The sequence below is a fragment of the Cyrtonyx montezumae genome, unplaced genomic scaffold (assembly GCF_038088225.1).
Source record: "Cyrtonyx montezumae isolate F1298 unplaced genomic scaffold, pur_monq_1.0 scaffold_7, whole genome shotgun sequence".
Taxonomy (NCBI): Eukaryota; Metazoa; Chordata; class Aves; order Galliformes; family Odontophoridae; genus Cyrtonyx; species Cyrtonyx montezumae.
The window spans coordinates 23001125-23014714 of record NW_027072078.1 but is presented as its reverse complement, the minus strand read 5'-3'; the positions used below and the strand labels follow the sequence as shown (position 1 = coordinate 23014714).

Genomic DNA, 13590 nt, shown 5'->3' with positions numbered 1-13590 from the left:
CAAGAAAGGGCCAAAATTTGCCACCCTCCCCTCTGTGGATCTTCACATGAGACAAGTGACACATAATCCCACTGCAGCACAGTCCTTGTGGTCTCTTCCCCACGTTCTTTCTCTTCACATTACTATCTCAAACAGATCTCCTCTTGTGTTGTTTGGAAAAAAAAGAGAGCTAACATTTTTCTCTTATATGGGGCAGCTGTGCTTTCTTCTCCAGCCAAACTGTTCAGCTTTTTAAACAACAGCGAGGACAGAGTGTGTTAATAGAACAAAACTGCTAGTTGCCTTACCTTGCTCATTTCTTTGTGGAAGTTTTCTTCTAGGCCTGCTATACTCTGGAATGTGTTGACGTAGAAACCAACACGACTGCCAAATGGAAATGAAAAAGAGAAGAGCTTAATGGACACAACACTCTCCTAAAAGCTTTCAGTTATGCCTCTCCTCATACCTCCCCACTCACCATTCCCACACGAATTCAACTCTGTCAGGTTTGGTACATAAAGGAGCAGAAGGACTGCAAAGAAGTGCCAATGGAATGATGGAACAAAAGCCAGGCACGTGGCAAATGTGCTCAGGGAGAGGAGGAGGCCAGGTAGGGTAGGATCTGAATTTGTGCTGGCAACGGGAGAGGGAGGTGCAAGAAGGAATGGGGAGGTATGGAATAGAAAATAAGCTGCTGCATGTTCTCTCCATCTCCCCTAGATCAGCAATGCTGACCCTGACAATGCCAATGCATTTGAAAATAAGAAGCTGGGCCACTCCTAGGTGAATTTTGCCTGCCTTCCTGGTATGACAGCTCCTACTTTTCATCCTCCAAGCTACCTGTTGCTTTGTCTGCTTCTTCTCTCACTTTTTTTTTTATCAGCACAGTCACAAGTATAACAATACTCCAGTATCTCAAGTTTTCATCCTCTCTCATCCAGGCTGTATTTTGTTAAACAGATCACAATAGGAATACAGTTGCAACTACCAGTTCTTCACTGGGTCTTTTATCGTACAGTGAGGAGCACATTTAAGGGCAGCCAAAATCAGGATTCCTCTATTAAGTTTTGTTCACCCAACTGTCTAAACCCAAAAGGAGCATCTGAAGATCAGCAAACCATGTTCTCATCCTCCCTGTTGTTTTAAACCTGCTGCTTCGGTAGGTGCTCCCCAAATCTCCCCAACTGGAGATAATCCTAGAACAGACCCTCTGAGATGATCCAGAAAGCAAAAGCAGAAACCCACCCCAAGAGAATAACTGAGAACAGTTGTACAGGAAGGTATGTGGAAAAGCTGGAAGTCTTCACGTCCTTCCAACCGGCCCCTGAGAAAATTTCCAGCACTCACCTATTCCATAGTGAAGGCAGCTCCTCCTGCAGATCAATATTCATTTCTTCAAACACCTTCTGAGCCTTTACTAACTCTTCTTCAGCCTTAATAACAGAAAAGGAAGAAAGTAAGTTCCAGCACTGACAGGTAACCTGGAGGGCTGGGATAACAGTGACTCCTGACTTCTCTTGGAGAACGAGGAAAACTCTGGTATAGGGTAATCCCCATTCAAAATGAGTCCCCCAGATACTCACTGGTTGCTTCACCAGTGAGCTGATGCCTCTTCAGATTGCATGGGTTACCCTCAGGGTTTATCTCAATGGAGATCCCCGTTCAGATACTCCAAAGAGAATTCAAATATCCATTAACACGTTTCGAGTTCTATAAATTTTTTTGGCTCCAAAAACTGACTGGAACTAGTCAGGCAGTTCAGCCACTAATGTGAACACAGATGAAGACAGAGTCGATCCAGCCCCCTGCTGGGTCTCTGAAAGAGTTGAAACCCATCTCAAAGGGTGTTGAAGATGAATTCTTCCTTGTAAGGATTCTGCTTATGAAAGGTCATGCTGAAGCACCGTCTTTTCTGAGGAAGGAGATCTGCATCCTTGACTGAGACACCTCTCTCACAGATCAGAGCAGAGAAGCAAGGAGGGGTATGTAAAGCATAAACTGTGCCAGCAGGAAACTAGGTGGGGATTGCTCGAGCATTTGGTGTTGGTTTCAACAGCCTTACATGCTCATATTGGTGAAGATCTAATAAAAGAGCAACCCTGGCTGGCTGTTGACTACCAACACCAAAGGAAATCTACCTTGCACAGGATCTCCTACTCCCAGTCAAAAATTTAAATTTGATCTGCTCTATCTGACCCATGTGTTGACAGACCCCAATGATGATGCATGAACTCCTCCGCATCCCAGAGGAGAAAAGATGATCCTAGTTTCTGCTGTTGACAGTAGGCATCAGCAATAAGCATGCTCCCCTTCCCATATTTGTCTTGGGTGGCCTCTTCCTCTTTACAGTGTCCTGGCTTAAAACTCCAAGCTTGCTAAGTAAAATGTTTGTACTATCTGATTTGCAACAGCAAAAGGAATTAAGAAAGCTGCCACGACTGCCTACTTCTGAGTGTGACTACAGCAGGAATGTCACAACACGCTCCAAACAGCGTGGGACTGGATCCCTCTTTGTGCCTCCAATCAGATTGTCACCCCTTCTACAAAATTATATTTTATCGTCTTTCTGTCAGCTTAACTAAAGAAACCCACAGCTTACTGTTCTTTAGTGACATGTCTACACAAAGATAGGACTGATGGGAGAAAGGACTTGAAAAATATTGCATGGCTCCAAGTCCTGTTTCTTGCAGAGTTGTGTGGAATCCTTAAGCTCTCCAGCTTGTCTGACTTAGGAGCCACAGAAGCTCCTACTTGCCAGCTAGCTCCACCTTTCAGAGCATCACTCGCTGCTGCCAAAGGCTCTTAGTACTCAAAATCAGAATAGACTGTTTCCCCCAGAAAATAACACCACAGTGGATGGTGGAAAGTTAACTGTAAAGTTAAGCAAACCCTGTAATGAATGGGCCAGGGGGAGAAGGTGTCAAGATGTTTTCATCCAGAATCCCTTGCAATATGCTGCGAGACTTGCTGAAACATTCAGCACTTAAGAGAAAGCTTGCACAAAACAACAACAAAACATTTAAATGCAGACAGTTTATGCTGGATCAGAAAAGATCATCACAAAGACTCACTCTTCTTTAAAACCCCTCCATGACTGAATGTCTCTAATGCAGCCATTTTAAAGAGAGATGGGAAAAAAGAGCCCATCCTTTGGCTTATCTTAACTCTAGACTGGAATCAGCATCAACACAGGAGATGGGCTAGCTGGGAGATGAGGGAGCATTGTATTCTGTCAGTTTTTCAGACATGTTGAACAACAATCAGTCTTTCCCTCTCTCGTTTACCTGTTCAGAAGGTCAAAGAACCTAGAAAGCAATGTGTCAATAGTGACATCCCGAGGTAAAGGCAAAATCAGCAACAGGCAACGTTCACTCCAGAACAGCTGTAGGAATCATCAATCCTGTGGCTCAGCCAGTGATCTTGTTCCCAGCTACAGCATTCCCTAGCCAGTCCTGGTTGTTTTTTCCTGGATGCAAGGGTCCTGACACTGGATAAGGCAGGCTGCTTCTAGCTCATTAGGTGATCACAGATGTGCCACCTCTGCTCTGTTTCCTGGTCCTTGAGGAAAATTTCCCAGGGAATTTTGTTGACTAACTCCTTTAAGAGTTGGAATTTGGCTTTCATAAAGTTTAGCACCCTGGTTTTACACTTTGTCTGATACTCCTCACTAGCATGAACTCTCCCACCACTGCATGGTCATCACAGCCCTGGCAGTATCCAATTCTGATATCACCAATCAGTTCTCATGTTGGTGGAGCAAAAGTTCAGTATTACATCCTCCTTGATAGGGCCGCTTATTACCTGGCTCAAAAAATTATCCTCAATACATTCCAGGAGCCTCCTGTATTGCCTTCAGTTCACTGTGCTAATATTCAGCAGATAAACAAGGCTAACTTGTGGGGAGGAGAGGAAAGACATAAGCTTCAGATGCAGAGATCATCACTACATTATCATTACGCTCTTCTCTTTTCAGTTATCATCGTTGTCATCCTGATGGAGAACTGAGGCAGCAGGACCTAAGGCCCAGTCCCGTGAAACATGATCTTAAAAATTCTTCCTGTTCTCTCACTGTCTGAAATGGAAAAGGTTTGAGCAGGAGCTACACGACACGGCTGTTTCCTGACATTACCTCTAGCCACAGCTTTATGAGCTAAGCACAGCCAGCTCAGCTGTGACAGTGGGATGGCTGTGTTGCACTTTTTATCACCATGCATCTCATAAACATCCTGCAATTTCCAGCCTGGTGCTTTCAGCAGTCTGGCAACTACTTCTCCCAAAACACCATGCTGCAAGAGGTGGTAATTATGCACTGCTCAGTAAATAGTTCAGATCTCCAAGAGGAAGGAGGCAGGAAGACTGCTGGGCATCCACTTCAGCCCCATCAACCTCAGCCAGATTTTCTTCTCCCCAGCAGGAAGCAAGGACCAGGACCCTGCTTGCTGGCTCTCCTGTATGGACAGAACTGCTCTGCTATCACTAAAACAGCACCCAGAATATTGCCTTCCTGGTCTGAAGTCAGCATTTCAGAACGCTTAGTAAAAAGGCAAGAATTTGCTGTTCTAAGCCATTTTCCCCTTCCTTTGTTTCAAAAAGTATCGTCATCAAAATTTGTAATTGAGAGCTTGCAATAGTAAACTCCCCAGCAGATTGTACAGAAAAACTACACTGACTTTCTGCTAAAAGCTTAAAAAGTCAGAAGCTTGAAAGCCGGAAGGGGCTTTTTTTTTAATTTAATATTAGAAATAATGTCTTGCTGTTCCCATTTTTGCTTGAAGTTTGTAAAGCAAGAGGAATTATCAGAGAAGAGAAAACAACACAGCTGCTGGTAAACAGAAGGAATCTTCGCAAGACTTAATACTCTGAGGCTCTTCAATAAATGCAGTGTCATGAGCCCTCTTGCTTTTATCATGAGCTTAATGAGATTTAGGGTTGTCATTAACACCTTTAGTCTTAAGAGTCATGTGAATACAAAAACCAAAGCCTATTTTTTTTTTTTCTTTTAAGCCCTCTGCCTGCTGAGCCAGGAAACCTACGGCTTCAGAATACAAACACATCTTCCTTCTTGAAATTTTCAGGTTAGACATAATCAAAAGAAAAGAATAAATAAATGAAGCCTCTCACAACTGGAAAAACTAAAGGTTAGCAATACCATTACTTAGGGAAATGAAAAAGGAAAACCTTAAAGGAGGACTTAAATTCATTTGAAAATATACAGGGTGACTGAAAATATTTATGCTACTTAAGAGATTAAAGCCACTACAATAGAGCTGCTAAGAGAGATGACATACATCCCCTTCTTACGTGCTTTAGGGCAAAGTCACCCAGCAGATTAAAATTATCAACTAACTCACAGTACTGTTATCCCAGCACAATGAATGAGGGAACCCCTGTAACATGCTGTTTCTGCTGGTAATCTGTGGGAGGTGGTATTGCTCCCAGTCACTCCAGCCAGTTTGAGAAGAGGAAGAATGTCCTAGAACCAATTTATCTGTGGCTTGTGAAATATCCTGTACCTGGTTTCTAGTCCTCCAGAAATACCAGCAGCTAAACAGATCAATCAAGAACCAGAATCATTCAGACCATTCCCAGCACTCCCAGGGTACAGGGAAAGCCTCAGGAAACCTGCCAAGTGTCCTTCTCCCTTCCAGCAAGAATGAATACTTATTTCCTCGCTTCACTATGCATCTTAAAGCAGGACTGCTCACCGCTGTTCTTTCTCCAGGCTTTATGTATGTGGTAACCTAGTATTTTCCCAGATCTGCCATCATTAACTGACTGAAAATCCTAGGTGCTTTATAAGGTGCACTTCCTTATTTCCTGTATTTCCAAACTGCAATTCATTTACCATGATAAAACACTTGGACAACGTACAAGCATTTGAATGAGACCAGGGACTTGTCAGCAGGGAACTAGTGCTCTCCCAGTATGAGTAATAATTTACTATACCTATGCCCATTGAAAATATTTTCTTCTGTTTTTGTTCTTGTACTGAGCTTCAAGATACCAAGGGAAATTTCATCAGAAAGCTGTGTCTCTCCTATACAACTAGGATTGAAATTCTTAGTCCCCTGGACTGCTCTCATTTCCCTCAAGATGCTATAACCTAAAATGTTTTCCCAATTCCTCTCACATGAAGGCAACCATGACATCAACCTGGAGTTTCTCAGATATACTGTGAGGGGTACAAATTCCCTGGGCTGAATCCAGCTCTTCTCCTATGTGGACTGAACCTCTGCACATCTGGAAGGGTGTCTCTCAAAGCCAAGCCAGTGATGATCTTGGATTTTACCATAGGAAAGTATTGAAACCTAACTCAGCAGACACAGAAATTGGTTTTGAAGCAACATTTTATTTCCGGCTTTACTCAACAACAGAAGTTAAGAAGCCAATTTTTCAATATTTCCCTCTTTTTTTTTTCTTAAAAAGCAACAATAAAAATTGATCGCTTCATTTAGAAGAGATGAATAATTGAAGGCTTATTCATTTGTACCCCTCTCCACTTTGGCATTATTCCATAGCCTTTCTTCACCCTCATTTCATTTTACGGGGAGAAAACAACAGCCCAGTATTAACACACTTGGTCAGAAATCAACAGGGCAGGCACAGATCCAATCATTGGTCAACAACTTCCATGTACCCACAGCAGCGTGGGAGCACCAAGGACACACTCAGCACAGGGACCAGAGTGAACGTTGCCTGGACATTAGTTGCATAGTACAATCTAGAGCCCAAAATAGCACATGCAGGGTTAGAGCCAGGTAGATCAGCAGTCACCTGATTTCGGAGCAGATTAGTTTGAGCAACGAGGTGAGCTTGTAGCTTCCCTTGACACCACTGTGGCGCAGCTTTCTCAAGCAGCGAAACAGGCTTGGGGATGGGAGCATGTTTGTGTGAAAAGAGAAAAATATGAACAGAGTACAAGAGAGAGAGAGACAAACATATATTTTTTCTTGGATTAAAGAAAATTAAAATCACAGAGACTGTATTTAGAGGCTGGGTCTAACCAGTATCACCAAGGCAACAGGAATAAAACAAACATCCTGGGATTGATCAGTTATGAATCCTTTGAAGCATGCCAAGTTTAGCAGTAATTAATGTTCCAGTGTGGGCTGGGATACTGCAGACTAGCTGGGCAGCTGCAAAGAGCAACAGATAATAGTTGTTAGTGGCCTAGCACACAGACAACCCTACTCCAAGCCATGGCTGTAAAGTGGGAGCTCCTTGAAGAGAGATCGGGATTAATTAATCGTTGTATTTATTTACTTGCAACAGCTGCACTTTATTTTAATGGCATGTTGCAAGTACAGCAATAAGTGACAGGAGTCCTGGCTGGGAAAAGAGCATCGTATATTAAAGGAAAAAGACAAAAAGAGACTGCACATCTCCAAAAAGCATTCCCAAGGCTGTTTGTGTTACTATAATACCACGAAACATCATATAGCTAAGTTTGCATTTGTATGCTGTGTCATAAACAAGATTTCTCTTCCCTCTGGGCCCGTCATCACATTTCAAAGTACCTTACACTGAAAAATCCCTACTTCACACGAGCAAAACTTCAATCACAGGAGTGGAGAGGTGAACTCCCCACAATCATAGTGCACAGTGAGCTCTGGCAGGCTCAGCAGGGCTGTGCAACAGCAGCTGTGGGATCAAGAGGTAGGGCTGCCTGTTGGGAAGAACACAAACACACAGCTTTGGGGTACTTTCAGCACTCCTATCTTTACAGGATCATGCTACAGCGATGCATCACATAAGATAACTGTGCCTGGACTTAAGGCCTACAGCACAGAGCGGAGAAAGGCGTTAGCAAAAACAGGTGCTAGATCACAAGTCTGCTGAAGTATTAAGAGGCTTTTGCTCAGGCTGAATCAGAAACAGAGCACTATCTCCTGCTTCAACACTTCATTCTTCAACCTGTACAACTTTTTCTATATGGTAACTAAAGAGCAACAAACCATTCCACAGTAAAAACACATCCTTTGTGAGCACCTGGAGCAACATGAGAGAGTTCAGCAATAACAAAGATCAGCGCAGATCACCACCTACCAACCAGAGTAAGAGAATTCCTACCACACTGCCACTGTAGCAAAGATCCCAGAGGCACATACCAAAATTAATACCACACCCCATGGAAATGCTGCTCCTACCCCTGAACACACTGGAGTATGGTTTTCAACAGACAACACGACCGGCTGGGCCTCATGCCTTGCATACATATCCATGAATCACGTTGCTACAAAAATGATGCAATGACACCTGAGCCATCAATCATTCTCCTCCTTGTTTGCCAGGATCAATCACAGTGCATGTGCTAGGAGAGCAGGTGACTGATGACTGGCAGCATAAAAATAAAATACTGTCAGTCAGACATTAAACACAGATCTTTTGCCTGGAAGAGAGAAGCATCTTTATTCTTTCGGTGTTGTAGATACACTATTGTCTCTCACATAGGCCAAATCTTTCCTTTCCGAACTAACTGCAAAGCAAATGGTGACAACGCGTCTCAGCCTGGTTAAAAATACAGATATTAGAATATCATAGATTCATAGGTTCATCTGTATTTTATCAGAGGACTTCACAATGTCACCAACATCAAAAAACATTCAAACTCTTAATTCTTGCTCTGAGATGGGGGAGACAGAGCCCTAAGAAGTTGATAAACTGTCAAGTTTTGCTGCAGCACTGCAAGGCTTTGCTTTCCCTGGAGGGGCACGTGCTTTTTCAACAGAGGACATTGGTCCTGCAACATCTGAAGAAACACATGCCAAGGCCTTGGAGTGATACTGACAGATGCCTAACTGATGGTGGTGGACATGATCTGAGATACCAGAACGCATCCTGCCTTCTAGGAGAATTGAACAGATGGGAAGGAAATACCCAGCCAAACCTCACCACAACGCATCTCTGAACAAAGCACAATCAGTGCAGTAGTATAGGTTTGCTTTACACCTTCTCATTAAGCCAAAAGCAGACCTCCCAAGTGAAAGGACAGTTGCATATCCTTCTGCTTGTTTTACCTTTGCAATTTTGGTTTCATCCTTCTTCTTTGCAGTTTGCAGGGCTTCAAAGTGGTGTCTGGCACTGTCATAATCCACAAGCTTCCTTCCTCGCTTTGCTATGCGAGACTACAAAAGATGGAGAAAAACAGTTGTGACAATATTCCCTTGTTAGGAACACCCTTTCATCCCCTCAGCTTCACGCTGCTTGTACCTGCTCACCCAGCCTTGTGCTCTGCACATGGGACTTCCACTGGATACTCAACAACAGCTGCCCAGGAGTCACAACCACCCTGGAGGGAGCTGCTCAGGAATATCCAGCCAGGGAAAACAAATATATCTAGACAACAGTCCCACCTCTGGATGATATTAATGTTTTCAGAACTGTAGCTCATGTGCCACCTAAGCCCTACCAAGATGCCTGTATCCTACGTGTACCTGTTTCTCCATTTTCAGGGCCAAGAGGGCTGCTGCCACTCTCTACCACTAACCAGTCCATAGCCCCAGCTCATGTGGAAGCTCAAAAAATAAAGTTCAACACAGGAAGGCATCTCTGCTGCCAGCACAGCAAAAGCATTCCTCCACATGCTCAGGATATGCCTAGGACAGCATTTCAGACCCTGTGACTGGGGGTCCAGACAGAAGTGTGGATCAGCTGATGTGACCACAGTCATGACCAGTGGTCCTCTGTAACTAGCAGTTAAGCAAGAGAAGTGCAAAGAGACTCAGGCCCATTAGGCTGCCCTGCTTTAAACCATCCACTGCCCCTTCCCCCTGTGCTCCTCTGAAAACAAGAGTTGGAGCACAGGGCTTCCCAGCCTAACTGCAGCATAGACAGCCAGGCCCCTGCCAGTGATCAGCAAGCTAGATACTGAATGGAGAGCCTGAATGAAGCGGGCTCACAAAGGAGCCAGGAAGGTTTCAAATTAATCACGCAATTCAGGGAAGTTGAAATTCTAAGATGAAGAATCAGCATCGGGATTTACTTGCAAAGCAAAATCTCCCCCATTGCACTTGGCAGGGAGATGTGGTCTCCTCTCCCCAGGCTCCTACAGATAAACTGCAAACCACGCTCAGGGCTGATCTCTCTGCCAGACCAGCTGGGACCAGTTTGCACGTCTCCCACACATGCTCCTCTGAGCTTTCAGCAAATACTGGTGCAGCACTGCATGAGTCACAGAAATCTGCAGGATCTCAGCCACACACAAACCCAGACAATTTCAAAGCACTCAGCTCGCTCCAGGAGTGGAATCATGAAGGTGATCCACTCCTCAATTAACACCAGCAGAAGATACCTCCCCAGCACCACCACAGTGGCAGCCTGCCCTCCTCCTGGGAAATACTGCCAGCTGAGCACTGAGACAGGCTATAGGAGGGGGCTTCCAGAAACACTGATGTCTCTAAGATGTGAGTTAATGCGTCTTCCACACAGTCTAGATTAAACACATGTCCAGATGGGCAATCTATGGGAAGGAATACTTTCCTTTGGCAGAATGGCAGGGATATTCAGAATACATGGAAGTGCTGTGAGGAATCAGCATCCAGCAAACCCTTCAGGAATATCCACTGATTGTGCAACTGCCTATGATGGCAGTAATGGCATTTAGCCCTGTCCTGGATGCCTGGAAGGTAGTTTTCTGTATGACTATGGGACAGCTGTAGCTACTCACCACCATGGCAGAAGCTGAACTCCAACAGATGTGTTTATTCCTTACAATATATCAATCTTAATTTGAACCACAATCTAAAAAGTAATTTTTTTTCTTGCTGATATTTGGTTTCAGACCTGGTAGAAACAGTGCATCAGTTTCAGGGCAAGTCTGAAATTTTCCATACCCACAGCTGATCAGAAATCAGGTTATGATTCACCTTCTCTGGGCTCACTGCAGAGACCTGCACACTCATTGCATGTTCCACCACAAGCAGAATCAAAAACTCACTCAAGCACTAAGCAACAGATGATACAAGAGTCCCACTCCAAGAAGCTAGAGATACTGACTGGCACAGAAAGAATGCAATACTTTTTGTGTTCACAAAAGACAGAGAGACTGTTTATTCCCCCCACCAAACACTAAAAATGTTTTCCTTCAACATAAAAATTCCTTACTAAAGGAATACTGTGTTTTTGCATTCCTGCTGTAGATCCTGTAGGAAATCCAAAAAATTCAAGGGAATTTTTCCAGCCCCTTCAAGGGGAAGAAGATTCAGAACATGTTAGAATTTAACAAACAAGTAACACATGCATGATCTAACATCATACATTCCAATTACTGGGCCATAACAAAAGCCAGGCCTTCACATAGCTTAATTAAAACCATCTTCCCTCCATACATCATCTTTCTTCACCATACTAACATCAGAATTCCAGGAAAAGCAAAAAAATAAAAATAAAATAAAATATATATAAAAACCAACTTTTTTTTGTGGAAAACAAAACTATTACCACAGCAACTAAAAGCAACCAAAGTATTCTATTAATTATATATGATTGCTTTTTCTTTCTTGCATACCATCCTTAAGAACTTTAAATCCTTACCTGAAGACAAAATATACCTTTGTTCAACTGTATACTTGTCGATGGCTGAATCAGTTAAATATATCCATATATTACTGTAAGAATCAACACCCACATTCTCACTCGTTTTATAAAGAAAGGCATAGGTGAGCTGTTTAAAGCACTACACAAATCATGCATGGAGTTCTTCAACTTTTGATATTCTAAAGCATCACCTGAAGACTACGATGTTAGTAACAATTATCCCCGGACCCATTCCAAAGTCAGACAGGATCAGTGAGTGTTTGTTGCCTCATCCCTTGAGTTTTGGTGGAATTTGGGCGATCCAGGTTTCATGCTCCTTTTAATATCACACTGTACAAACATAGAATTATGAAATCCCAAAGATTCTAAGCATGGAAGAAACACGACATTGACGTTAATACCCAGTGCACAGCAGCTACTAAGGCTGATAAAATGCAATTTAGTCAGAAGTTTGAGTCTACAGAGAGCCTGCTAAGGAAGCAGGGCACAGGTCTCTGTGATGCTGAGGCACATGGGAATCACACTATAGGGTGTGTGCACTATAGCCTTTAGCAGCTGGAAAGCAAGAGCCCTTCCCCCCCTCAGATTTCCAGGAACAGAAGAAGCTGGAAAAACGAACCAAAAACAAGGAGCTGTAGGAGGCAATGACATTGCTGTTTAGGGTTCATTTTACAAGCCTATGTCCCATCTCTCTTTGATTCAGCATGATCCTCCTGAAGCAACAAATACTGATGAACTCTTTAAGAGCCATGTGGTGGGGAAATGGTTGTTTTCATTGGGAAGAAGCCAAGCTGATACTTCCATATGGTGACATCGTTACTAGCGCTTTCATACGGTGAAGACATTTCCTTAGTAACCTTCCCAAAACAAATGGACAGATGACAACAGGGGAAAGGGAATTTACAGGACACCATTCAAACCCAGGTCAACGTCCCACCAAAAGACACATATTCAGCATTCCCCCTTCCCTGCAAAGGGCTGATTCTTCATTCAAGTCCAAAGGAGAAAATTTCATTTTCACACAACTCAGTGTTGCAAAGATCTTAGCTGCTCCAATAGGAAAGTTTTCAACAGCACAAACATCTTTTCAGTAACATGGGGATGCTAGGAATTGATGCTTATGAGGTTTCATCTGCTGTGACTCTCTAGATCAAAAGACTTAAAGAGAATCTTACTTTGATATCTGGGAACTGGCCAAGATATGTATCCATGGTCAGAAGTGCCTGATCCACCAGCTTCTGATGGAAATCCGTCCAGAGGAGGTCATTGTTCTGAAAAACAAAAGTAATGAGTTAACTATTAAGAGCACAGAGTTTTGCATCCTGTGAGTGCTACAGTTATTAATTTCAGACCCCAGAGATATTAAGAAATAGTCATTTGTTTGGAAAAGCAAAGCAGGAGAGAAATAAGATGAAACGGGAAGTCATGGCAGAAATGTTGAAACAGAAAAGGTGGCTTGATGCTGCTAATTCAGGCAGCCACCTGGAGGATACAGCACCCTTCAGAAACCTTCCTTTTAGGGCCTGCCTTTTCCCCAACAGTGCTAGCCCAAATCCATATAGCAGAAGGGAAGATGAAGGTCAGGGCTCCCCTCATATCCTCTTCCCAAGTCACTTTTCTCCAGCAGCAACAAAAATGGGGCACCTGACACCACTAGGCATTGTTTTCTCCTTCACTGTAACACAGCACTCTGGAAAATAATGAACAGCAGAAAGCTATCACAGCACTCCTCAGCCTTCACCACCTGCCTCCACAGCCTCCTGGAGGTTCTATTCAAAGCTAGCACTCTAACTCACACATGCACTATCCTTTACTTTTCTTAGCCCAGCTAATTTCCCATCAATAGCCTGGATTAAGTGGAAATTACTCCTACTTCCTGTTTTTCCATTTGTCCAAATGGCTTTGGTAAAACTATTCAGGAAAAATGTTCTCTTTATGGAGGAATTTTGGAGTGTTAATTTTTGGGGCGGGAACAGTACTTTTCTTCCAGTTCTCTTTTCATGAAGGAGAGAAGCCAAAAGAGACATAAAATGGGGAGATGGAGGCTGGAAATATTCCTGCAGACTCAGAGGAGTT

General features: G+C 43.4%; 1 protein-coding gene across 8 annotated transcripts in view; it reads right to left on the bottom strand.

Annotated features, from left to right (window-relative positions):
- Positions 1 to 13590, bottom strand: part of BIN1 (bridging integrator 1) — an 85521-nt gene that overhangs the window by 29024 nt on the left and 42907 nt on the right. For all 8 annotated transcript variants that reach the window (XM_065750510.1, XM_065750514.1, XM_065750516.1 and 5 more), the window contains exons 5-8: positions 12690 to 12785; positions 8997 to 9104; positions 1327 to 1412; positions 288 to 363 (exon numbers count right to left, since the gene is read on the bottom strand). In XM_065750510.1, the coding sequence (XP_065606582.1) occupies positions 288 to 363; positions 1327 to 1412; positions 8997 to 9104; positions 12690 to 12785 (366 nt within the window). The remainder of the gene's footprint in view (positions 1 to 287; positions 364 to 1326; positions 1413 to 8996; positions 9105 to 12689; positions 12786 to 13590) is intronic.